At 41.2% G+C, this 27,930-nt stretch overlaps 1 protein-coding gene and 1 long non-coding RNA gene across 3 annotated transcripts; one reads left to right on the plus strand and one right to left on the minus strand.

Moving 5' to 3' along the window:
• Window positions 1-3,144: 3,144 nt before the first annotated feature.
• slc9a6a (solute carrier family 9 member A6a) lies at window positions 3,145-22,016 on the minus strand. 2 transcript variants are annotated; one of them, XM_066715197.1, is made up of 17 exons: window positions 21,599-22,016; window positions 20,059-20,258; window positions 17,904-17,981; window positions 17,540-17,616; window positions 17,317-17,429; window positions 16,724-16,829; window positions 16,337-16,453; window positions 13,667-13,808; window positions 12,951-13,056; window positions 11,812-11,900; window positions 11,522-11,635; window positions 11,051-11,162; window positions 10,607-10,760; window positions 10,188-10,218; window positions 9,846-9,931; window positions 9,221-9,326; window positions 3,145-5,922 (listed from the first exon to the last, which is right to left on the minus strand). In XM_066715197.1, exons 1-17 carry the CDS (start codon window positions 21,879-21,881, stop codon window positions 5,638-5,640), a joined length of 2,199 nt encoding a protein of 732 aa, XP_066571294.1. In that variant the 5' UTR covers window positions 21,882-22,016; the 3' UTR covers window positions 3,145-5,637. The 2 variants fall into 2 exon arrangements, with proteins under 2 accessions (XP_066571294.1, XP_066571295.1); XM_066715198.1 differs by lacking the exon at window positions 16,337-16,453.
• A 1,866-nt stretch (window positions 22,017-23,882) lies between these two features.
• Window positions 23,883-25,665, plus strand: LOC136759993 (uncharacterized). Its single transcript, XR_010820140.1, has 3 exons — window positions 23,883-23,996; window positions 25,073-25,125; window positions 25,584-25,665. It is a non-coding gene; the product is annotated as an uncharacterized LOC136759993 (long non-coding RNA).
• The last annotated feature ends 2,265 nt before the right edge of the window (window positions 25,666-27,930 follow it).

The following is a 27,930-nucleotide window of genomic DNA, read 5'->3' on the forward strand; positions in this document are numbered from 1 at the left end:
TTCATCACGTCTTCACAAGACAGCAGCATCTCTCAGCACTGCAACCAGAGACAGTTTTTATTATGTTTTTGTTTTGTTTTCCCCCACCCCCGTTTGACTCTCTCCCTTCTTTGTGAAGTAGATTCTAATTCTATTAATACATTTTTTTTATATCTTACCACACAAAGCAGAAAACATTTAATATTTACGCTATTTTCCATTGGGGGTGTTTAATTCATTTTTATAAAGAAGCTGCCAAAATGCAGAGACTAATGATCCTTGTGACCAGACTGGGCTGAGATCCAGGCCAGCTCACAGTCTAGTGTGTATGCGTGGGTGTGTGTGTGTGTGTGTGTGTGTGTGTGTGTGTGTGTGTTTTAGAGAAGTCTTACTACTCTTGCAAAAAGAGGACAAATGAGAAAAAGCTGTGGGCATTGCTGTCTGAATAACCGAAGCCCTTTGGCTCAGGCAGGTAATGATTTGTAAGACCACCTTTAAATCTTGCTGGAGTCTGTTGCTCAAGGTGAGGAGCTAAGGAACACTGTGCTACTGTGGGTCACTAGTCCAGGCAACTCAGTAACTTTTAAAGCAAACACTTCAGGAGGCCTCAAGCACTTGCAAATAATAGAAGGGCAAATATTCTGCTTTTTCTTTTTTATGCTTTCCTTCTCAGCTTTTACAAATCTGACCTCTGCTGATGGAACCCAACCCCAGTGTCTGTTCAGGAGAGTTGAAAAGGTCAAGTGCCAATCTACTCTTGCTCACAAAAAGCCTATCTCCTCATGGGCGGGGGGGGAGAAATAAAATGTCAACATTGAGGCACACATTCCTGTTGGAAGACACACTACTTCCATCTGTTGAAAGTGTTGGCATCTTTTGGCCATAATAATTATGATATATTCCTTAGCAGACACCCGTATCCTGACCAGAGCAGAAGTCACCCTAGGCCAGAGCTGAAGGAGGTCAAGTGTCTCAGGGCAAGAGAAGATAAGTCAGTGGCAGAACCAGGGCTTGAACAGAACCACTTAGCCATCCATTAACCATTGAACAGCCGAGACTCCTGCAATGCAAAACCTTTCCATTAACTGTAAAACCTGGAATACAAAAGGGAAGAAAAAAAAATCACCCAGAATCCTGTAAAGGTATTTAACGCCGAAAGGAAAGCATTCCTGTTCTTGCAGGAGGTGATGTTCCAGATCAGTTATTTTTTATAGGATGGAAACATTGAGAAAAAAAATAGGAGGGAGAGCAACAGGACAAAAAAAACAAGTCTTGCATTTACACATTCGCAGTCGGGATTTCTCTCCTACTGTATACGAACAAAAAAAATGTGCGGGGGCTAGCAAGAGCTCCCAAGAAAACTGAATCTGGAGCTGCCCTTAAAATGTTGATATTCCCCCACAGTTATTTAATCAAACTTGCATACTTTACAGAGTCTTTCCCTTATTAGGAGCAGCTGTCTGTTACCTGATCACACTTGCAGTCAAGAGTCTGAGTCAGGGCCTAGTAATTGGCAACTTATGTGAATAAATGTCACGTTGGCTTTAGCGGGGGGGAAACCTGCTTTACATCTCTTGGGAGATCTCTGGAAGAGTCTGGCTCATAAATGTAAAAATAAAAAAGGAGGGGATGCAGATATATCATGATCATCATGTAAGGTCTCCGTTCCAAAATTAGCGATTTATTTTTCTTATACATACCGGATTCTCTCTGCAAGTTACGTGCCTGTCTGCAGTACGAGGGGGGCTGGGCAGGGGGCATGTGTGTAACTTCAGCTAATGCATTCCTAAGGACTCCTAACAATCTGGCTTTTGTGCTTTTTTTCTTTAAAATATAATGAACAGGGGGAGCCCAGAGCCGAACATTACTGGGATACAGCCATACTCAAGTGGAAGAGATTCCTCCTTTTATTTTTTAATTTAAATAATTACCAAATATAAGCTTTTTAGAAAAGTGTGGGGGGGCAACAAACAACAACTGGCACACTGCACACAAACATGAAAGCAGAGCCTCTTTCCCACCTGTGGCAGAAGTAAAGAAATGAATAAACGCACAAAAAGAACGCTAGGGTTTTAACCAAATGTGTGGGTGTCTCTTTATTTACCTGTCCACACGCATCAACAGTGACAGGATATTTACAATTACAGTCAGTAACTGCCTCACACTGAAAACAGAAGCACAGAGTTGGAGTCAAACAATCACACAGCTAAGCACCACTTAACCCACCATTAAAACAGACCCCACTTCATCTTGAACAGTTCAAATATACATTTCTTATGATCGATTTCTGTTTAAAAAAAAAAAAAAAAAGCTGATGAGTTCTGAAGCTCCTGCATGATTGACAAGTGACGCAAAAAAAACGTCTTGGTGGGACCAAAGCAGAGCAGAGCCATAGCTGGTCCCCCTGGAGAGGAGGGGGTTGATACAGTAGTAGGTCAGACCCTAAAGAGCATCTTCAATAACACTAGAGTGAATCCCCCCAAAGGCACGCAGCAGCCTCGTAACTAGCTACATATCCATTTGTAACAAGCAAAAAATACAAATCAAAATAAAATAGAAGCCATGTAACATCCAAATCCAATCTTACTCCCCTTAAAATATTAAAATACTTTTAATATACGAACAAACAAAAAAGCTCCCTGTACAATAGTGTTGAAGATACAAGCTTAAAAAAAACTAAAACCTTCATGAAAATCCTGCACAGCAGGAGATAATAGCATGACCGAGTGTGAGCAGCAGTGCCAGGGCCAGCGACACACAGCTCTGCCAGGGCGCGAGGGCACAAGGGCGCAGGGTGCACACTAGGGTCAGCCATGTTCATCCCTCAGTATAAATGGCCAGGCAACTTCCTTAGATAATGTGTTGCTAGGGCGGCTGCTTATCTGAGTTTCCTGTTTAACTCAACAGCTCCAGACTGAAGTCCTTTGTTGTCGTTGAAATTAATATTTTTTTCACTTGTTCAGGCAATATTTATTAAACACACAGCTAATTGCCTTGACAATGATCGCAAAACAAAACAAAACAAAAGCACCACCACTACGGACTTCAACATTTTCTGCAAAATGTAACAAGTAAATACTTGGACCCAAAATATATGCATTTGTACATTTATATGAATTCAATACTGATTTTCCCATTACATATTATATATATATATATATATATATATATATATATATATATATATATATATATATATATATATATATGCTATGTACATATGCAAATTGTTGCATGGCTCATGTTAACCAAGTTTCAAAGCAGATAAGCACTTGGCAGATCAGGGAGGGCTTGACTGGTACTTCTCAATGTTTACCCTCATAAACCATGTACATCTTACCCCCAACCCCACCAAATATATATATATATATACACACATACATACATACATACATACATACATATACACACACACACACACTTTTCATTTGTCATATTATAAGAATAAATTCTAATACTTATAAGCAAATGGTTTGCACGATTTAAATGTTACGTAAATCTTACGTATAGAAAATGTTAAAATCAAACCTTCAACAATAAACAAACACCCACTGACCCAGTGAGTACCAACTACACCCTTGGCCATTAAAAAGTCTGCAAGCATGAGTTAAAACTTAAAGAAAAACTATTTCTCCCCTCTGCCTCTTCTCCTGTCTCCAGATGCCCCCAATGAATGCTTACATAGCTAAAGTACCCACTCCCTCCTGGCACTGTACTCTTGGTTTCCCACTATCCCACTTCACATTTCCAACAGCCCCAGTGTTTCCCTCCCTCCTTTCCCCTTTACAGTGTTAACTCCTGCTCCACAGGTGCTCTCCCTATGGGATCCTGGTGGAGATTGGCTCTGCCTCTCTCCTGTTTAGCTTGATCTTCCCCCTCAGCGCCCTCTCCACACAACGCAACCCCTTTCAGTATGATCTTTCAGTCAACAGTCATTATTCATCAAAGCACAACGACACCATTAAGCCCACTGGACGAAAACACATCAAGCCAAGGATCTCGAGGCCGAGCGGTAAGAGCACAACAACATCCCAGGCCTCCATTAGCAACCCAGGAGCTCCAGCACTATATCTCCGACTCTGACCCAGTCGCTTCCACTCTGCGTTAAAGAAGCTCATGGGAAAATAAAGAAATAAAGCAAGAGAGTATGGTTTCTTTTATGGGTGACAAGAGGCTGTGTTCTCTGGGCTTTCCCCTGTACGGAAGAGCTGTCATCAGCTCCAATTCTCCCTTGTCTGCACATTTTATTAGTTGGTGTTGGTTTAAACAGTTCAGTTTTCAGAGCCAATTTCCATGTTGTTTTCATGAAGTCTGTTTTCTCTTTTCCATTAAAAAAAAATCTGATTTACCTCACAACATTGCATCCAAAGAAATATATATATGTTTTGCATGTGGATGGCAAAACAAAAGAAGAGTTTACGTTTTTTTTTTTGTGTGCAATGCATTCTAAACATTGAAACGTACGCTTAAGTTCCCACGACATTTAGTAACAAACCAAAGCTGCAAGCTGTCAGTAGTAATTTCACTGGATCTCTGGATCATTCTGGATCTCATACACACAGTCACAGTACCTTATACAGTGGCATACCTCGTGTCGTACAACGAGGCGTAAAAAAAAAAAAAAAAAAATCATAATAAGAAACGAACAACAGTCACAGTCAGAGGTCAGGAGGCTAGGTTTGGTCTCAGACGTCTACCAGACGGACAGAAAGCCGAAACATGCCAATACATCTACAGGCAAGACGCACCGAGACAGACAAGTTAACACTGGTGCACGCGGTTAGCACATGGTAGACGGGCAGTGTTTTTTGTATTATTTAATTTCTAATTTAGCATCACTACACTTTAAATGTTCAACAGGCACTTGATCGTTACTGTACAGTAGCACAGCTCCACCTAAGCAGAATGCCTCTTGGCTAGACAATGTGTCAGTCCTCCCTACCTGCATGCTTTGCGTACTGACAGTTTCACCCACAAGACATCTTAAAGAAAAGAAATAAAGAAAACAGGGGGAACTAAAAAAAACAAAAAGGGAACAGAGCGTGCATTTACAAGAGCAAAACACTCCCCCTACTGTTGCAACAGATGCCCTACATCCCTGACTTCACTGTACGTTACTTAATGCTGTATAGACCATGCACACCACTTCTCCAAAAACGAATAATCAAAATAATATTAAACAAAAAAAAAAAAATGCACTACTTTTACTAAATCATTAACGCAGGCAAGTCGAGCAACCGGTTGTGTCAGTCAAGGTCGGTCTGGAGCACTCAGGAGATAAGCATGCAAGTTTCAGGCCGGGGAATTCTGTCCAGCTGCTCACCAGTTCCCACAGAATTGCTGCCTGCTCGGCACAGGGCCGGACCGGCCACAGAGCTGCAGCAGGTCAGCACGCAGCAAAGCAAAAAAATTTAAAAATATATATTGTAAAGAAAAACAGGCAGATGAATAAATAAATAAATAAATACTTCAGAGGAAGGAGAGAGTGTGAAGCTGGAGGGTGTTAAAAAAAAAAAAAAGTCAGAATAAAATAGAGCCTAAAAAACAACTGTAAAAATTTTTTTTTAGAAAGGTGGCATATGAAAAAAAGTGTAAAAAGAGGGTGAAAAAGAGTGAGGATGGGTAGTGTGCGCAGTGCCAGGCCCTTTCGGCTCCCCCTCAGTCCCGGTGGCGTCGGGCTGCAGCGCCCTCATCAGGAGGGAGCTGCAGGGGCGGCTCGGAGTCGTCCATGGGCAGGACCAGGCGCGTGCCGCGGATCACCAGCTCGTGGTCACCGAAGGCCAGCTCACTGTCCAGGGCCTCATCAGAGCTGGTGGGGCCGGCCTGCCGCGGCACACCCGGGCCCGAGGACTCGCTGGTCACGGCCGAGTCGCCGTACGTCAGGCTGATGTCGCCATCATTCAAGATCAGATCCGAATCATCGTCCTTCAGCTGCTCCTGGTTCTGTAGATTCGCAGGGAGGACAGACAGGGAGACGGAGAGGTACATTAATATACAAACAAACATCAGTTCAACGTAACCAACCAAGGAACACTGCTGTTCAAGACAAGTGTCACAGTGAGCCTGAGCAGAACACAAGATGTCTCGATGAGCAAACGGACTATTTCATATGTGGAATACAGCAATCTCTGTTCTTTGTCTGCCGCGCTCCAACTCCTCCAGTGTACGTCACTGTAGTGGGAAAATTTACTTTTATTATGTTCTGTATATTATTTCTATATTATTAATTTTTTCATGTTGTTATAGTATTAATTGTTTTAGTTTTGTCTATGAAGCAATCATTTGTTTGTATTTACCCCTTTGTGGAAACTACTTTATTAGTTTTCATGCAAGAATGCTACAGAAATCTACCAAAATCATGTTACCCTGCCTCCCCTGTCAAGGTTAATTGCTTGAATTGTATACAAAACAATTGTCTCCAAGTCACTCTGCCTATGCCTTAAGGCTCACTGTTTCCTGAATATATAGGCCTACAGCTATTGTCTTTTGAATACCTGATCAACAGCTATCAGTATGCATGGGGTAAATTGAACTCATACAGCTGGATTGAGCTGGATTTGCTGTAACCTATTGTCTGTCAAAGACACAAAGAGGCTTCTTCCAGCTCACATCTCTAGTTATTTTCTTCACTTCATGTGAGAGGAGAGCTCCAAGTTAACCTGTATTTATGTTTTGTATAATAAACTTGTTACTTCTTCATCGATGCATCCTGAGATTTACTAAAACCACTAACTCACCGGCGTGTTTACTTTGGCTGATGAATGAAACTCCCAGGCCAACAACAATAAAGTCAGGTCTCCAGCCAACACGCTTATTTTTCTGTTTAATTAACTGGACTTCCCATAACAATAGGAAGTCAACAAAGTGACTATCTGTCAACAAACAGAACAATAAATAATACAAGACATCAGCTACTCCCAGCCCAAATTCATCCTACACAGCAAGTGCCTTTTCAAAGTCCACATGCCATGGAAACATCCACTAGGTTGACAGTTACAAACCATCTCTAAGGGCAAGGAATAAACATGCAACTATGAACAATACTGCTCTGCCGATACAATTATTTATTGTAGAATTGCGATTCTGTTTTTCACAATATCATATCAATACTCTGACCTCTAGAATTGATATTTATTTTCATGACGGTTATTTGTGAGAAATAATGTTTGCAGTTCAATGCAAAAACAAGTGCAGTACGAACCACAATCCTATAGCAGTGAGCAGGAGAGCCACTTAGGATCCTGAGCCTGTGTGCGTTTAGTTGTGTATGTCAATTCCAGCAAAAATAAAGTGCATCTTCCTCAAAAACAGAAAACTGAAATTTCAACAAATCAATGTTATTTTTTCTGTGTTGACAGAAACAATGACAGACGGACATTTCTCAGGGTCCGGTTTATTTATTTATTTTCTTATGTGAACGGGTTCTCTCCAGGTACTGTTTCTTCCACAGATAAATAAATAAGTTAAATAACTAATTGTAACAGTTCTAATTTTATTAAAATAACAATTATCCATGAGGAGAGCTGTATATTGAACACTGCCCACAAAGTAAATCAGTAATTTTAAGGTTTTCAATAGGGGTGGGTATTGGCAAGTACCTTGCATATGATATACATCACGATACATATTGCAATGCAATACATCAGGGTTCATCGCGATATCGATACTGAAGTGCTATTGAAAACCTTAAATTATATAGGCTACTTCAAAGGACAAACTTTAGCTTATTCTCATTAGCACCCTACTAATAAAATATAACTAGCTAGCTAGCTTTCTAACAGTAAGCAACATATTATCACCACTTTCTTTCTCAGGAGGACGTGTTGACAGCCCTGTTACAGTATTAGTTAGTGGGGTAACGCGACATCCTGCAACTTTAAGTCGTAATTAAAGCGAAATTAAAACTTCCCATAGGGTCAAACATGTACCTGTTTTTGAAAAGCAGTCAATTCAATGTATACTGGTGATGTGTTCTCAATGATCAGAAATATATTGCCTTACATGTAACATATAATGTATTTGTGATAGTTATGTCTACGTTTTTAACCCATTATACTTATATTATTCAACTTATAATTATATTCATATCATAAAGGGTTAATCCGCTGACCCAGTAAATAAACCGTGAGCATATGCAAATTAGCTCTGTACAGCTCTGGGCGGATGTGCAATCTTGTAGCTCAGGCTAGGAAGACTCTACATACATGAGTAAGACATCAATTGAAAGCCTCTACTTTCTAACAAGTGGTCTGTATATTTTGTAGTTTTTACATAAATACCATTTATTTCAAGGATTGCCAGATGATCTGGAAATAATGGGGTGGAGTGTAAAGGGTTAATACATTTCAACCTAAAGAATCGGTTGTCAGTGAAGACATGAACATAATGAAGATTTCCTTTCAGTAAAGTGAGACTTGGTAAACAAACTGAGACGCGTAAGGAAAAGGCTTTATCAGCGGAGGAAAGAATTACTGGAGAGAAAACCCGTTCACATAAGAATAAAATTAATAAACCTGAGCCTTACAAATGTCCATCTGCCATTGTTTCTGTTTTTTATTTTGCGGTCTTGAAAATGAAGAGACAGATTTCCTTTATTTCTGCTGGAACTGACACACACAACTAAACACACACAGGCTTAGAATCCCAAGCAGCTCTACTGCTCACCGCTATCGGATTGTGGGTCGTACTGCACCCGTGTTTATGGAGCTGCAAACCTAATTATTTCTCACAAATAAAATAGATAATAGATAAATATTGATTCTAAAGGTTGGAGTATCGATACAATATTGTAGAGTCATGATTCTATTTTTCACATTAAAATCACTGTATCAGCACATCACTAGTTTTCAATAGCTCTTCAATATCACGATTCTATTACGGTATTGCGATGAATCATGACGTATTGAATAATAAAATGTGTATCGTGATCTATATCATACCGTACTTGCCAATACCCACCCCTAATGAACAATACTCATTTCCTGCAAGAGGGTATATGACAATTGAAGAGATACCAGTGAATTTAAACACCTGTTTTCACTCTGTTTCCTGCAGGAGGTTAATGAGAACAGATAAGCTGCAAGAGCGACTGCGGTAAGAGATTGTTCCAATGATAAGCAGAAGCCACGTCTGAGCAAAAAAAAGATTCCTGGGATTTGCAGAGCACAGATGAAATCAATTAGTGACAATCAGGTCCACTGCTTAAGATACCACTGCCCCCAGTCCCCAAACAGCTACTAACCTCATAGGCCTGGGGGCTGGTGAGGCATCTGGCCAGGGGTCCACAGCAGCTGGGCAGGGTGGCGGTGAGAGGGGGACCACTGTGTGTCAGTATTGGCTTCAGATAACTAGGGGCACAAGAGTCAAGGGCCTTCTGACAGAAACAGAAACAAATGACACAAGCCACGCTGACAGCACCACTTCCTACGTTTCTGTACTCTGGGGGTGGGAACAAATCTGCAGATAAACTAGCTTATATCCCCCCGACACAAAAAAAAACTTATGTTCAGATAAGAGATAATAAAAAATGTAATTACTCCTTTCAACTCCATTGTTGTTTCTTGCTAATGCTGCACATTTAAATCTGATGTACACTTTCAGAAAACAGGGGAGAAATGATGTTGCAATAAAAGACGTAAGAAGCATGCTAGACTGGCTTTAAATGCAGTTGTATACATCAAACCACTAGAGGGTGGTGTTGCCAATGACTGGCATACAAAGCACATTTGACAAAGAGTAAAAATGTAGAACTGCTCTTTCAAAACAAAGGCTCCCCCAGCCGTCCAATGCTGGGAACATCCATATATCTATACACAGTAGCATGTAGATAGGCTGGGCACAGTTGGGTCTTCCTTTGGAAAGGATACTTGTGGTCAAAGTTGTACCAGAGCCTAAACAGCCAGGCACTATCGTGTTTTGTACTTCTTTGCTCTCCCCCATCTGCAATAACTTGCTACATAAGAGAGAGACAGACAGATGTGAGTGACAATAGATACAATTACCATATTAAATGGACACATCCAGGTCTCAGTAGACACTGGCAATAATCAACACAATCAGCAGGACATTGTGCTCCTGGAGGAAACCCAGATTTCTGGTGCTGTAACTGCTGACATCATTTTTATCTCAATGCACAATGCTGGGCTAACTTATAGATTGTGCAGGGGGCATGTCATTGAAGTTCAGGCAAGCAGCTGATCAGTACTTACAGAATTATCTTGGTCTGAGTCCACTCCAACTCTGTGGAAAGACACAGGATACAAAAACACATATTAGATTTATTTTATTGAATACATATTTTAGTTTTTATTTTATTTTTTTATTAAAAAGGTACCATAGACTTGAAAGGCAACTAAATACACCGCCTTTGACATTTACGAAGCTGAACGTATTGATTTATATTTATTTACTTTGATATAATGTGTACCGAGCACATTACACACAGACAACAGGACACACGGACACAGTACTGCTCTCCGCACTCTTCTTCTGGTTCTGGATGCTGTCATTGTCTTTAGATTAACAAATGATTTTCCAGGTACAAGACTCAAAGCAGTGTCATATATCACAATATAGAGGTGTATTGTGACACGGACCCCGCCCACCCGTCCGCCCACCCCCAGCTCACCTGATACGCAGCCAGGACAGCATCTGTGTGGTGCCACCGCCACACACCCACACAGTGAAGAACACAATGAGCAGCGTAGTGGAGAACATCATCTGACGGGCATAGGTCGCCGTGTCTCTGATCGAAAGGGCAAAGGTCATCGCTCCTCGCAGGCCTGGATCACAAAACAATCAAAACACGTCACCACTAGACAACAGCCTGAGCCCAACTCCCCTCAAGGTCCTGCACAGGCATTTTCTGCAGTACAGTACAATTTAGATTTTATATTATTTGACACTGAACTGTTGGAGCTGCATCTCTGGAGCAGCAACTGAACTCAGGAATGCAATTTGTTAGGTTGCAACACACAAAGCACACACACAGGCTACACAATCTCAACAATCACATACGCACACCCTCGTACACTCTGACACACTGGGCCGAAAGGTCTAGGCTGCCCCCTACCTGCAAACATCATCATGTGCTGAAAGTTGGCACTAATCTTATTCCTCCGGCCGAGGTTGAGTAGGAAGGAGAGAGGGTAGATGTTAGCAGCCCTCCCCAGAAAAACAGCCAGCTGACAGGAAAAGCTGTTAAGGAAAGGGAACATGGTATTGTAATGCTCAGATCCTGGTCCTAGGGAGATCTTAGGTTACCTCCAGGAGCTACTGACTCTGTGTGTCCAGCTCAGAGAGAGCAGGGACACTTCTGGAAGAATCAAATCAGCTGGGGCCAGAATCTTCATCAAAACAATATCAATAGAGGCAAATGAGTACATCAAAAGCCTGTGGGTCAGCAGCATATCGAAAACCTTTCTAACTTCCTGTAAGTTTTTTAACTGACATGACGTGAGATCAGGCAGCAGAAGTAACACTGGGACACGCATGATGAGCCCCAAGTACGGCACAGGCCAATGCATGTGACCGGTCAGGATACGAAAGCTCCCACGATGAAGGTGCCGTTGAAGACGTGGTTCTGGAAGGTGAAGAGAGTCAGGCCCATGTAGGAGAAGATGAAATTCTCAGCCAAGAAATTCAGGAGCTCAAATAACTGGTGTGAACGATAAAACAAAGAAATACACCATTACAGCACAGCAATTTTAACCTCAAGCCACCCCCCTCTCTGACCCCTGGACGAGTCAACACTACTCTCCCTAGCTGGGTAACAACCCCCCCCCCCAACCAACTGCACACACCCCCACCCTTGCCCCTCGTGCTGGGCCACACCTGTTTGGTCCGGTCCTGTGACTCTGGAGAGAGGTTGTTGTAGGTGTAATGAGCCTGAGTAATCCCACAGAAGAGCACAGCCACCACCCCTGCGGGAACAAACATCACTGTATCAAAAACATTTTTACACCATTTAATTAATTCAACTGTTTTGTGTGTGTTTTAGATCTGTTTGTTTGTGGGGTTTTTAACCAATATGCTGTGACTGAGAGACTGTGAATTAAAAGCTGTGGGTGTGTTGTTATGGTCATTTCTAGCTCCTTTTCGAACACTCATCTGTTCAGACATGCCCTGCCGGCATGGACATGCTGCCTCTTACACCTACACACTCAGAGGATCACTGCACCCATCGGTCTGCCGATTCACTATTTTTTAATGGAGAATGTGCATTTTGTATCCTAACAAAAGAACCTGTGTTGCAGCGTATCATGCTGTAAATACAGCCTGGTTGTAAACCTTGCATATGAGAATCCGGCAAGTGAATAACAATCAGAGTTACAATAAAATAAACAATAAGAGTCACAATGGGTTAATTGCAACAAACTCATAGTTAGTACGGAGCTGAGTACTAGCTAGCATGGACCTGTCTTGGGATCATCCTCCGCTGTGTACTAAGTTAGTACCCATTTCAACAAAAAAAAAGGCAGAACAATGTTGGAGACTAGCTGATCCTTTAGTAAAGTACTAAGGATTAAGTTTGTAGTTATGTTACCAAACAGGAATAAAGAGGGCCGGGCATCACCTCAATTAGGAAATCTGAGCGATTGCCTGCAGCTTATTTACAGAACACTGGTGGTGACATGCCAATGCTAATCATGTTTATATATAGAACTTCAATGATATTATTTATATAATATTGCATTAAAATTAGTCCTGTACTTAGTCTTCACTAGAGGGCAGCAAATGAAACATGTTTCCATCAGCAGTTGGGGACTAACTTCAGCTGCTAAGTTTGTTGCAATGGTTATTAAACTTGGGTAGTAGTTTAGCACAGAGCTGCGTACTAGCCATGGGATCATCCCCAGTTAGTGCGCAGCTTTCAATGAATTGCAATTGGCCCCATGAAAATAACCAACGCCTCACTACAGCGAGCCTGTAGGATGCCTGGAGTGGGAGGTGCGGGCGGCGTGGCGGCTCACCTGTGAACCCACAAGCCTCCGCCAGCAGGAAGGTGCTCCAGGACATAAGAAAGAACAGAGCCGTCTCCAGGAGCTGGAAATCCCGCAGCTTGGTGAACTTGGTGACGTGAGGACAGAGGGAGTCAAGGAAAAGAGACTAACAACACTAACATTACTATTCATATCTGAATTAAATATATATATATATTTTAAATACAAGTAATAATATAAAACAAGGCTCACAGAAGACACCCCCCACCACCACCAACTGCAGGTGAAAGGTGAGAGGGAGACAGAAAGAGAGAGAATGAAAGAGGGAGAGAAACATAACTTTCAGGCTGCAACATGTAGGATACACGGATCCATTACTGATATACTTATCTAGAATAATGTAGCAATATATTTATATACATTCACACACATGCAAATTCTGCAAGCATAATGACTGCTGTGCAAATTTGAATTGCAATTGTCAACTGTAGGTCATTTCCATTGTAAATGTCTGATCTGTGCATTAGCGAGCATGAACAGCACAGTCCTGCTACAGAGTGCAGCAACATTCAGTCACAAGGAACGCCTCAGAACTGAACTGAAGCAAATTCATTCTCAACGTTTCCCCGATTCCCCACCGCCCCACAGGAGAAAAGAACATGTTATCACAACAACTTCAGCGTCCATCTCACAGGTGGCAAACATGAAGCCGTCCCTGAAGGGGGCAGAGATCAGTTAAAGGATATCAACGCTGTCATCACTCCCGTCGCTGCTCCCAGGGCAAAGGAGCCACTGAAGACGCCCAGGAAAACCCCAAAGGACTTCAGCATGGCAGAGACTTCGAAGGAGTGGTTGTTATCTCCTGTCGGCTGGTAAGCCACAATGGACCTGAAGGAGCCACACGAGACACAGTCAGCCCACAGCACACAACAATCATGAATTCCCACTGATTCAGGCAGGCGTCTCACTCTCACGCTATCCCAGAAGGCTTGGTTTTAATAATCTGAAAAAGGCTGGATGTGAATATAACGCTGCTTAAAAAAATATGTTTAGATATATAACAGCAGCTGTTCCACAAACCTCTCATTGATATACATTCCAAATAAATAGATAGATAAGATAGATCCAACCACATTCAGATAATTAAAACTGAGGCAGCTTAAACTGCAAATCCAAACACCAAAAAGAACATGTGCAACCCAGAGGCAGACACTAAGAAGAAACTGGACCAGAGGACACATCAGAAACGCAGATTCTGAGACTGCAGAAGGCCAGTACACTTCACACCAGGCAACTGGGCTATATATATATATATATATACACACACACACACACACACACACACACACACACACACTGAATAATATGACCAGTTTAGTTCTTTGCATTTTGGTTAAGGGTAAATGTACAGCTGCAGAACTACATGCTTCATGTACCAACTTAAATTCAATAATCCTTCCAATCAGCTGTGTGTAGACAAAGTATCCATGCATGTGTACAGTATACAGAGAGAGAGATCCATCTGTATTACATACACATACGTGCATACAGTTTTGAACATTACGAATACTGCTCTCCTTTTTTCAAACACTTCCTGTATATACTTTTTATTTCCTATATAAAATATATGGTTTTCCCCTCCCACTCCAGAAAAAATATTTATTTGGGATGTGTTGACAGGCTGAAGTGGTTATATCCCCACATAAATTACTCCTGCTCCATAACTGTGCACACCTCCATTTTATTTACCCTACATTACCAAAGGTATTAGGATGACAGACGCTTACCAAACTTTTTTACAGGGCGCAGTGTAGTAGTGTAAGCCCACCTTTGCTGTTAAGGACTGCGGTTTTGTTTGTTTGTTTTACCCCCACTCATTATTATAACCCCTGTGCCTCCTCAAACCAGTGGGCCGCCATCTGGACATTTTATTATTGAAATGGTAACCAGTGATACTGGCTGTTATGGTGCCCTTAACAAAACGGAAGTCTGGTAGGAGTAGTGTCCCCTTGCATTTGGTAATATAGGGCACATGATCTAGTGACTTACCCTTTGACTGTTACCTTGAAAACACTGCTGTAAACTACAAAGACATTCAACCACACAGGGCCTGCACTACAAGTATCTGGTTATCTAAGGGTGAAGCCACTATCTGGGGTTCACAGTGCCAGGGAAGCCAAAGCTCCTAATGACATCACATTTCAGAGCCATTCATCGCCATTCTGCATGCTTCTATAAGCTGAACTCTCGAAAGATTTGGGCAAACTATTATATTGTATATATAATTTCCGTCTGCACATTTTTCCTTCTTTATTAATTGCTAAATAAATAGAATAAACTTCATTTTCTATGGTAATAATCCTTTTGGTATCCAAGGCCTTGTTTTCACATCAGCCTTCCAACAATTAGAAATCTGGCAAATTCATTAAAAATACCCTCCAAAAATGTACTGGATAATCTACTTTAAATAATCACGTTTTCCCCCTTATACTTTCCAAAGATATAGATTTAAAATGAGAAAAAAAAACATATAACACAACTTAAAGAAAGAATTGCCACCCCGTCAAAAGCATAATGTTTGGTCATGAATGCAATTCAAATAAAGCGTCTTATATCCTAAATGCAGGGACAGCAGCTTACAGACAGATCACAGGGATGCATCTTCCAGCAGGAAGTGGGAGATAGTGCTTGCAGAGTTCTGCAGAAGCGAGCCACAAGGCTACAAGAGGGAAAGTCCGAGCACACAGGAAGCTAGTCAGACCACCGCTAAAACACAAGGAGCAAATTACCAGAATTATTTGTGGGTTTCTTTCCTCCTCACAAGCTGTTTGGCAGGGAGGGGCTCTGAGGAGAGCTTATCAGCCTAATTCTTTCTCGGCTCCCTTAGCTGCAGTGCTGCCGTCTATTCCATGTTATCTGGAGGGCCTTGCTCACAGAAACACACACCTGTTTAGTGCTGCAAAGTTGCATATGTTTCCTTATTCCAAGCACCTCATTTGAAAATGATTATTCTGGTGCCTACAGCTAATACATAATATATTCATGTATACCTTGCTTATAACTTAAAATACATAGAGAGGAAGTGAGGGAGGTATGAGACACACAGATGACAAGTCACCCATGTGTTGTGTTAAATGTTTTAATTACCATCCCAGTAATACATTCTTCTTGGTTATTTTCCCAACTAATTAATATTCCCATTTTGTTTCCAGGACCCAGGAGAGCACTGGACAGTCAACCAAACTAATAAGGTCCTCTCATTCTTTTTAACATGTAAGGCCTCTTCTATAGTGTGTGTGGCATGGCACAACTGCTGGTAATTTGCTCAGCGTTTCTTAGCCCTCGAGAGTCGTGATACGATCGGTGTCTGTGCGGCTGTGCTCTGTCACAGCGGCCAGACTACAAGCACTGCACACCCATTGGGCAATATCCCCCGCGAGTCGGCCAGGCCCAGAGCCCACTCCTGTGCTGTGGCGTTGCTGTACGTCGTGTGCCCGCTGTGGGCATTGTGCTTCCCGTAATAAATAAGAATTCTGAAAGTAAACAATGCTGGGGGTCAGGCATCAGTCACTGTTAAATGCAGAAACAAAAGGCATTTAATAAGAGCAGAGGTTAGTTTTCATTAGTAATCCAAACCAAGCAAGCTGTACTGTACCCCAGGGATGGGTAGAAGATCATAATACAAACTTAAAGGAAAAATTTGGTAACCAACAGTATGATTTGATATGAAGTATGCAAATGCTATTCTTGTCACTAAGACCAGACACTTTAACAGGCAAGGCAGTGCTAGTGAAGGGACTCACGAGGAAAGGACAATAGCCACGGCATCGTTCAGGACACTCTCGCCAAATAGCAGGGCGTACACATCCACGTCCACCTGCAGCTCATGGAATATGGCCAGCACCGTCACTGGGGAAGAAGGAGAGACAGAGGGTGGGGAATAGAAAGAGAGAGAGAGAGAGAGAGAGAGATTGAGATTCAATCCCAGGTGGGGGACAATGCTGTTGTACTATTGAACAAGGTACTTGCCCCAATAAAGACCCAGCTGTATAAATGTGTAATTGCATGTAAAAATAATGTGATATATTGTCACAATTTTGAGTCGCCCTGGATACGGGCATTCGCCAAGAAATATAATAAAGAAAGAGAGAGGACAGAGAAAGAGAAAGAGGGTCACATTACACACTAGTGACTGTTTCTCTCAGTGCCAGGGAAACCAGACCCCTTATGCATGCTGTCGTGGTCACCAGAGCCACAGCAACACCTATACAGCAGAGTCTGGAGTAACACTTTGGCCAAAAAGTGCCTGTAAACATCCAGTTAAAGTCACTCAGTACTGCTCTGCGTATGTTTATAGAAGCAGTGGGGCAGACCGAGCCACAAGACCTGTGTGTACCTGGGTCAGTGGCAGATACAATGGCTCCGAAGAACAGACAGTCTGTGAAGTAGAAATCCCCTCCCAGCTGCCCAAACTCCTTCATGAGAGTCACGCAGCCATACATGATCAGCCTAACGGGAGAGAAGAGGGGTTTCAAAAGAGACACACACCGGAATCCACTACCACAAGCTGTCACAGTACAGTATAGTACAGTACACATTACAGTCTGTGTGGCACTCACCCAATTACAAAGCAGGAGATGACTGTCCCAAGGAAGGCGTAGGCCAAGATTGAACCAAGGTTTCTGAAGAAGTGTCTCTGAAACAAACAAACCAAGAAATAATAAATATTCATACCTCTAAACCCACAGCCCTGGCGTGTGGGACTGTCAGCAAACCTTTTCCCATCCATCTTCATTTTCCCCTCCCACCTTGCTTGCTTAACAAGAGCTGATGACAATCCACTTTTCCGCAAGAAACACCGCACCTTGTTTGCACGGCCGAATGCAAATATTAATTGTAAGATTAAAGTAGGTGGCTTGTCCTTACACTTCAGAAAAAAACAATTTACAAAACTTCGCACAGCAGGTTCACCAACCAACCCACTCGTTTGAGACTGTATCCCGCATGAAAGATAATGGGGGGCAGCAGAATGTTGAAGAAAACCTCAGGGTCGAAGGTCACCTGAAAATCACAAAAACAAAACAAGCAATAATTAAAAAAAGCATTATACATTACAAGGACAGGGGCCTGTACTACCAAATGTATCAAAAGATTGTTGTAAAGCAGAATCTGACAAAACATTACCAAGATAACAAATACCACCACTTTTACTATACCATTATAGAGTCATAGACCTGCACTGTCTTTACATGTTAAAGAGGCATGTAACTATGATGTACATTGCACTGTGTATTCTCCAATTTGCATGGCCGGACGTGTTTCAATTTATCTGTGGTTCTGAAGGGACCTAAGGTTTCCTTGGCTTTCATCCCATACCCATTCAGCTGGGATAACAGAACTCATTTTAACCCTTTCCGCAAGTCTGAAGCAGGCAGTCACTGGAACAGTGAATCCCCCGCAAACCCCTTAAAACAATTTCCTGAACATTTCTCCTGGCAACAACAGTAAATTACAGGTCCTTTAGTCAATGGATGGGCCAAGGGCAACAGCATAGGCAAATGCTTTTTTACGTATGGTAGTTCAATCATTTTTCCAATGAACATTTCAGTCATATTACATGCAAAGCACCCCCAAATACCAAGGCACCAAGGCCAAGGCACAAGGCTGATTTCCTCAGTTGTCCCAAACGCACCACTGAAAACCCAACCCAATCCAACCCAACCCAACCCACGCACCACAAACTGGTTTTGCAAGCAAGGCGTTCAATTTTTCTCTCAGCCACCACCTGGAAAGGTTCCACTTCAATGCCTGACACATTAGCACTTTTCAGGATAAAGGACAAACTATTTCCTGTGGGGATTTGATTCATGAAGATACAACGCTTAAACTAACTTACTAACTTTAGCCAATATCCTCAGGGTATTGTCACATCAAGTGTAAACTAGGGAGCAGCATGGATAAAAAAACACTTATATATAATTATAGAGTAAATGTCACCATAACCATTTGGTTTAAGTAGAAGCCACGTGCTAGCTTGACTTGACTGAGCAAAACACCATGCACATTATATGAACTGGATCGCCTCCTTTATTTTGAAGCATTTTCAGATGGCTTGCGTGTGGTAATTGAATAACTTGTCTTATGTCTTATGTCCATTTAACCTTCCTTGCTAGAAACACTCTTATTAAACTCTTAATGTTCTCCATGTGTATTGCATTACAGCAGCTTGTAAAAGTTACTGTAAGTAATCTTGCACATTAATATACATTATTGTTATTATAACAAAAAGAAGAAGAATATTGCTGTTGTTGTGCTCCTAATGCACCTTTACCCTGTATAATAATTCATGCCCTTCCTATCTAGTTTCTGCTACACCAGAAACTCTTTAACACTGACAGAACCAAATTAGACGCGATTCATCCAGGACTTTGCCCCTAAGTCCAAAACAAATTGCACAAAATGAGACATTTGTTAAAGCAACATGGAGAATTTATTTTAAAAGGTACAAATTACTATGACGTTGCCCAGGTTATGTATATTTAAAGTTGCTTTCATAAAAAATAGCGTCTTTAATCCTAAGCCTCCATACTACAAAATTCCATAGGGCTAAGGCACACTAGAAAACAGAGGCCAGTCGGCATAATTCAATTCAGGAAAGTTTTATCAGATTACCATATTGGCTGACACGGTCTCTGACTTTTAAAAACAAAATGTTTTCTACATACTGATGTACTACAATGCAAGGTTCCTATTTGTGCCTGTGTGTGTGAGTGGGTGGGCATTTGTTTTTAGTTCTTAGAGAACATATAAAAAAGGAGCAGCAAAGAGAATATGTGCAAAATGTTTATTTTAAGATTAGAAACATTAATTCCACCATGTATTGTTTTGTTATTTTAATAAACTGTCATTTGTATTTGACATTTTGTATTACCGGTATTTAGAGATAACAAATGCGTATTTTCAGCAGAGGTGCGGGGCTGGGTGGTCCAGGGGAAATGTTTGCATAGGCTGAGTGGTCCATAGGCCAAAGAAGTTTGAGAAACACTAACTTAAAGAAATAGTAAGTCCTTGAATCAACAACAATGTTGTAAAACATTGTTTGACAGTCAGTATGGGTCCTCGGCTAACTCCACTGTACCTTGCGCAGCATCTCGTTGTCCTGCACGTCGCTGACCTCATTGGCACTTATCTGGCCCTTCAGCGTGTACTCGTAGAACTTGCCACTGACATTCACTAGCAGGGTGGCCGGGCTGGCATTGACGTGGCAACTCAGTGTCACGTTATTGATGTCCCTGGGTACGTGAATCCCATACCTCAGCACCACACCCACCAGCAGACCTGCCGACACAGAGACACGGACTATAAAATAATTTGGCTAAACTCTGAAAACACCACCTCTAAATTAGTCAGGATGCAAAAATGTCAAGGCTGCAGGTTAAATTCACAGCACTTAGTAAATGGGTTATTTGTAATCTGCAATTTAATTCCTCGAGGTGTTTTGGAAGACCAACACCCCTGGATTTTCACCATCATCATGCTTTTAAAACCATATAAACATTAAATCTATAACTGGGAATGTGAAAGAATGTGCCCAGTATGGTTATCCAGAGATTACACATCATTTGCTGGCTACCAGGGCCTCTCCTTTGATTGACCTCTTCTTCCCTGACAAACAAATGGACTGCAACATCCCCAGATTGCCTTGGCAAAAGGGACACAGAGGCTTAAGTTAAACAGAGGTTACTGACACAACTATGCAAATATCACATATAATTAACAGAGTTTAGACCGGCACCTAGAGGACAGGGCCTGGTTGTACCTTTCTAGAACGTTTCACTGTATACCTATTAGAAACATGGTTATAGCTTATTAAAACAAGGCTGCACAATGATCATGCAAAACTAAAGTATGAAATTACCTTTTCGTGACCAATTAATTCTTTTCACACCCATGCACAGCAAATGTACAAAGAACTACTCTGGGCTATGAACATAACCAAATGAAAACCCATAAAAAGAGCTGCATCTGATTTCCACAGGGGGAAAGAACCTAGCTGACCTGGGCTGGTGTGGGCAATGCAAATAATGTGTATATGTAAATGGCGTGAGTATTCAGCAGCACCATTATGACAACTGTCTTAAGTTTTCTTTCCTTCATATAGGCTATCCTCTTGCAGAAACCGTTGTTGCATTTCAATGAAACAGTTTTGGTTACGATCAAAGCTGCGTTTCCAAGAAAAATAAACAGTTCAGTGTCAGTTCAAACGACTGGAAACTTCTGTACTGCCTCACATTAAGTGTGTAAAACGGGCAATCAAAGATGCCCCCACGTCCCTCACTAGTAACAAGCCTGGTGTCGGTGGCATAGTATGGGTGGCATTTTATTTTTTGCATGCGATAGTTACAGCCACACTGGAGAAGTAAACACTGCATCCAACCATAGGGTGACACAGAAGCTAGGCTGAATGAAACGAAAGCACAAAATCAAAATGCACATCAACATTTCCGCAATGCATTTGCAACTCAAATGGACAGGGCCCACATCTGCCTGTAAACACAGTATTAGGGCATCACAAGATTACCAGTACCGTTATATGTCACACGATTACTACTAGTAGTTATCTAAATAATAAGACACACGAACAGACCCTTCACATCAGCGCACACGCAGGCTCTCACCGTATATCATGGCCAGCCCAGTTTCGTGGAGGAACCTGAACCGTCTGTGTTTGAAAAGCCATATGGTCAGGATGGTGAGGGTGAGCAGCATAATAAAAATTAACAGATTGGCACTGTCCTGTCTGTGGCTCTCCTCTGCCTTCTTCTCCGTCACGATGTCTTCCATCGCGCTGTCCTCGGCCCGGCTCAGACACAGGCAGACAAGCAGGCTGACCAGGACGGAGACGGGCAGGCTGGTGGAGGACCTCCCCGCCGCCGCCGCTTTCCTTGTTTTGGAGCCCATGTCGAGCCCTCCGTTTCGCCGTTCCGTGTTGTCGTTTCTCTGCTCCGACTAGGGGGGTCGGGGCTGGAGCTGTCTTCGCCTCCCACCTCGTCACCAGACGTCGTGCCAGCTGACGAGGGCGCTTTAAGAAAACGACGAAGCGCAGGGGGGCGTCACCGTGTTCAGTTGTGTGACGGACGCGCTTCATAGCCATAGATATTTAAAAGAGAAAGATGGGCTGTTCTTGTTGCGCAGATTTCGGCAGGTCTGCGGGATTCCAGCGATCCCATTGGTGGAGCGGCGCAGACATGCGGGAATCTGCGCTACACGGACACGACCAGTGCAACCCGGGTGAGATTTAAATACCCATATTGGGTGAGAATAAACCCAGATCCTGAAAGTGCTGTAACCGACTTTAACAAGCAGCTATACACGCAACGTTTTCTGGATTTATTTTATTTAACTTCAATTAAAAAATAGGAATGGGATTTTGCGATGTTGTACAATGACATTAACACCATCAAGCTATCTGGTGTCTTCAGCTACGAAAAGCAAGACAAACTCGTCGCTCCTGTTCATACCTCTCATGCTCTGTATTATGTGTATGGTAGTTACTTCTCTCTTCTAGGTCAATATTAAAAAGAAGAAATGATTTCTTCGTCAAATGGCAGTTTTCCTTTTCTATTTCAGTTTCACAATACACAATAACAACAATTAAATGTGTTGTGTTTATGTGTGTGCGTATATGAATCTCTTTATTTGTGTATTTATCTGTATTTTAGTGTAGAATGACTCAACACACATAATACAAAACCCGTGCTATGAATTGCTATAATTAATTACACTTCAATAAGGGTTAAACGGTTGGCAAGTGTGTGTATACTACAAATATTTTATTTAACTATTTTCCAGAAAACTATTTTAAAAAGCGTTTGTTCACTCATTTACCATTATTGATCATTTTACCTTTTTCTATGTTTAGTATTTAGTCATGCAAGCCCATTCCCGCCACGAAATGAATAAAGAATAATCTCCGAATTCTGATTTACTGAATTTGAATTTTGGGATACTTGGAATGAAATATAACTACAAATAAGTAACGAGAGAGAGAAAGAGGGAATATATGTGCCAGATATATCGACTCACTTTCATTTTCATTTCATTTCACAAGCATTTCCCTCCACAATTAATTATTATTTTGCTAGTTCTTAAACTTATGTTAAAAAATGTAAGATGCTAAACTGCATAAAGAGACGTCGAATTCCCAATCTCAAAGATGTATAGGTTTGTGTCACTTTTGGTTCTGTTCTTATTTATTAAACCAACTGTCGCCTTGTGATAGATAGATAGATAGATAGATAGATAGATAGATAGATAGATAGAAGGCCATGTACATTACCCCAGCTCTCTAAGATTAAGGATTAACTGGGACAGAGTCATTTAACGCATGACTTTAGAAATGGCTCCTGGCTCTTGGATGGTAATGTAGATCAATATCTACAGTTTGAATTGAACGTATAAGAAAAAATTACAAAAGCATATTTTATTGCATTTAACACACACACACACACACACACACACACACAATATTGTAGACGGGATCTAATCTGTTACAGTTTAAATATATATACATGTATTCTGACCGTAATTTTCACTAAACCTTTGCAAATACTACTCTTGGACAGATGCAGAATGAATTGTGTACTTCACTTCGACTATTTGCAATACAAATTACCAAAAGGAAAAACGAACCCGGTGTGAATAGTAACACATAACATGAAGCAGTTTAAAAAATGTCTCTTTCTATTTCGTTTAACTGAATAAGATAATAATGTAACACGATCTGCTAGTAGTAAAAGAACGCGCTCTGAGTTCGCAGCCTTTGTGTGTTCTAGAACCCACGCGTGAAACGTGATCATTGCCCGCAGCCGTCCGCTGCCTGGGCACGTATTACGTCATCCAGTCGCGCCGCATTGGCAGCCTTCTCCCGACAGCTCTCTCCCTCTCTCTCTGTGGTTGAAGATGGCTTCCTCGGTATGGAAGGGGCTCGTCGGGGTCGGTCTCTTCGCTTTAGCCCATGCAGCTTTCTCAGCGGCTCAGCGTGAGTTACAACATCATTTCAACAGAACTAAAAATGTACGAAACGATCGGGGATGTACAGTGCAAGGTGCAGAGAAGTCCATTTTCATTAGCTTAGGACATCCATTCAGTAACAATCGGGCCCGTCTCCGAAATGCTACATACAGTAGATAACGATTTATCCCATTCGGAGGAAATCTAGAAATACAACACATCCGTATCGCATTATTTTATATATGCAGGGTGGTAAAAATCATCAGACGAATTTGGTAGCTAATGCGTCTAAACTTTCCTTTATAATTATTTAATTCATTTAGGCTATATAGCTAGATAAATGAAATTATGGTAATTATAACTAGGCGATATATATGCATGTTTACGGCAGGCGTTTCACCGACTTAACGTCGCCGTTGTCCTACATTATCGTTGGTTTGCGAGATTTCCTAATATTGCGACGTATAGTAATGAGTTACTCATGCGAGGAATACATTGTCAGTATTGACAGACCTGCTGGACAGCACAGGAACAGGCGTCACATCCGTCACACATTGATCGTTTGTTTTAAAACGTGCTTGAGTCATGTTATTGTCAGACCAGGATCTGTTACATGTTATCCATTCGTATGACGTATTATGCCGTTAACTGCTGTGGACGAGTGGCACAGTACCGTGTTTTATAACGTACAATTAAAATCAAAGCAGTTTTTTTTTTATTTTGCCAAGCTTATTATTTCTGATTGTAAAATAAGAAGTATCTAAGTAACAAGCCTATCTAGATTATATATTTTTAAAAGCCCTGCAGCTTGCAATGTCAATAGGTTTCAGTATAATCATGTTTAGTCACGAAACCAGTTCTGTTGAACAGCCTTTGAAAATGTCCATGCAAATTAAAATGCGCCCTGCAGAAGTTAATACGCATCCTAAAACGAACTCGGTCGCTGTCTCAGTAGTTCTGGGTACAATAATTAAGGAATATTTGCAAAAAAGAAGCAATGTTTTTTTCATCCTCTGAAAATGCAAATCTTGTCCTTGAGCAGGTGCAAACGATGCACACCGGTGTCACAGAATAAAGCAGCACACATCTGAGTACAATGCTTATGTAACTGAATGTGTTGTTTGTTGGTTTTCTTCCAGATCGATCTTACATGCGACTAACAGAAAAGGAGAATGAAACACTACCAATAGATGTAAGTGCTTTGTCCTTGTTGTTCAGTGCAGTGTTGTTTAAACATGTTGCACACATAATAGTAGTCTATAGGTTGCAAAGCAGAAAGATGGATACAAGGCCCTACAGGTGTGGTCTGAATGAGGTGCGTTTTTAGCAGGTAGTCTAAGTTGACTTACCTGGTTAAATGAAGGTTTAATTATTTAATTCAATTTAGCAGGCAGCAGAAGGTGTTCACAAAAGATGCAGCCCTGATGTTCCCTAGGTTTACCAGCCACAAAAGATGGTGTCCTCATCTAGATAATTGACAGTACAAACTTGTGTTACAGTAATTCTTAAACCGCTTTCTACAGATATTTAAAGTCTGTATCTGAAATACACATACGGTATAAAAGATCTAGCCTTTGTGAAGATAGTATGTTTTCTCAAAAGGCTGTGTTCATCCATCACACTTCATTTATTTCTGCTCTGCTTTGACAGATAGTACTTCAGACATTGCTGGCCTTTGTAGTAACCTGCTATGGCATTGTGCACATTGCCGGGGAATTTAAAGACATGGATGCCACGTCGGAGCTCAAAAACAAGTAAGTGTAGTGACAGTAGCATCAGAGAACGCATTAACTCATATCCACGTTCAAATAAGTACTCTTTCTGGTGTAACTCTAGTGATGAATGCAGCCCTCCTGAATTTGGGATTGTAGACTCCCAAGGCAGCATTGACCATAGCTCCAATCCACCACGGGGGTTTTAAAAAAAAAAACCTCAAGTTGTGGATTTACAAGCAAAAATATTCCCACTGTGCATGAGCCAAGCATGTGTTTTCCAGGGAGATCGTTTTTCTGATGTTAAGATGGAAAAAGTTCCACTTGGAAGTAGAATTGCATTTTGTATGGAGGCTGGGCAGACTGAGCCAGTGTAGCGGCATTCGTATAGATGCTGGGAAGACGTCTGCTCTGCAAGCCCAAAACCTCAACCTAATGATTAAATGGCAGGGCTCAACATGACAAATATTACTGGCTTACCCCACAAAATGTTAAAAGAGGCGGTCTCTCGCACAGTAAATCTTCCCCAGCTGAATCACTTTTACCTCTGCACAAGGAAGGACCTGGGCAGTTTTTGTTTGTAATCAGTCATTTTTATTTGGTACAGTGCCCTTCACACCTAATTGCTGCAGAGCCCTGTCACAAATTGAAGGCTTTAGGAAATGTACTGCCACTGCTTGAGCCTGGGGGAAGCGTAAAGAATAATGAACCAGTTGGACACACCCAGCTTCGAGGCCTTGGGTTCACCAAGAGGCACAGTTGTGAATACAGGCAAATAAAAAGTTTTCCTGCCCCCGGTTTCCATTGTCACTGCCTTTGTAATGGTGTTTCTGCCCAATTCAGTAGTTGTTTGTACTTCTGCAAGCCTGCTTAAAACATTCCTTATTGTCAGTATGAAGTCTCGCCATCTCCCCCCTTTAAACTTGCTGTTTTGACATAGGAGTCAGTACTAATGCTCCCTCATTTTCTTGTTTTGTTTGTGCTTCCAGGACGTTCGACACACTGAGGAACCATCCTTCCTTTTATCTTTTCAATCATCGGGGCAGAGTGCTCTTCCGATCCCCTGATCAGGAGCAGAACACCGCTGTCCCTAACATGCAGGCGCTCCCCACTAATCCAATGCGGCTACGGAAACTGGAGCCCTCCCAGCACTGAGACTGTCTTATCCTGATTATGATAGTTTTTCCTGTTAAAGAAGAATTCAACTCGAAAGAGAAAAAAAATCTTAACAGCTATATGAAATAAAAACAATTCTCTCTCTATCTCTGTATATTATATATATATATATATATATATATATATAGTATATATATTATATTATATATATATATATATATATATTATATATATATATATGTATATATATATACATATATATATATACATATATATATATATACATATATATATATGTATATATATATATATATATATATATATATATATATATATATATATATATATATATATACATATATATATAATGTGTGCTGTTACATTTTGCATCACGTTCACTATACCAATCTTGTACTCTTTGGACTGTGCCAACTCCGTGCTTTCAGGGGTGTCTTGCTTGGTAAATAAAGGTTTGTTTGCTTGGATTATGGAGTAACTGAACTTCCACCCCCTCCAGCAGTAACTCAATTTATCCAGATATGATTAATTTATTATCTCACTGCCTTCATGTCAAACCTTTAACTTACAGATATTTTATCCATGCAGCTGTGTTGACTGTCCTGTAGATTGTTTTTTTCACAACAGCAAGCAAATGTGATGTAAAGTTTCAGTACAGGAATTGTAAGCAGTTTCTGTTTAGAGAGAGAATGGTTTTATTGATTTGGACATTGCAATCCAGTAGCTCTAGTCTTATGTAATATTGTTCATTGCAAAGCATAAGAAAACCAGTCCACGGTGATCCTAGTTGGGGGTACAGAAGCGTGACTGTAAATTATGCTGTGGAAAGTAAGATGAGGAAACACCTACTTTGGGGGGGAGAATGTTTTGTGTTGTTTTTGTTTTTTCTTCCTTAAATTTATGTAAAAATAAAATGCATCTGACCATTTTAACTAACTAAAGTCAGTTTTGAGATTTTGTTTTTATAATTATTGATTGAAAAATAAAGGAATGTTATCCAAATCTGCTTTTACTCATCTCTTAAAAAGGGCTAGAGGTGAGGTTAACCATGTACCAGATTCAAAGATTTGGGATGCCATTAGAAATCTAGACGCCTGTTTTCAGAAGGACAATGACTTTGCTTTTCATACCTGGATTATAGCAGTAACATA

This window comes from Amia ocellicauda, chromosome 10 (assembly GCF_036373705.1).
Source record: "Amia ocellicauda isolate fAmiCal2 chromosome 10, fAmiCal2.hap1, whole genome shotgun sequence".
Taxonomy (NCBI): domain Eukaryota; kingdom Metazoa; phylum Chordata; class Actinopteri; order Amiiformes; family Amiidae; genus Amia; species Amia ocellicauda.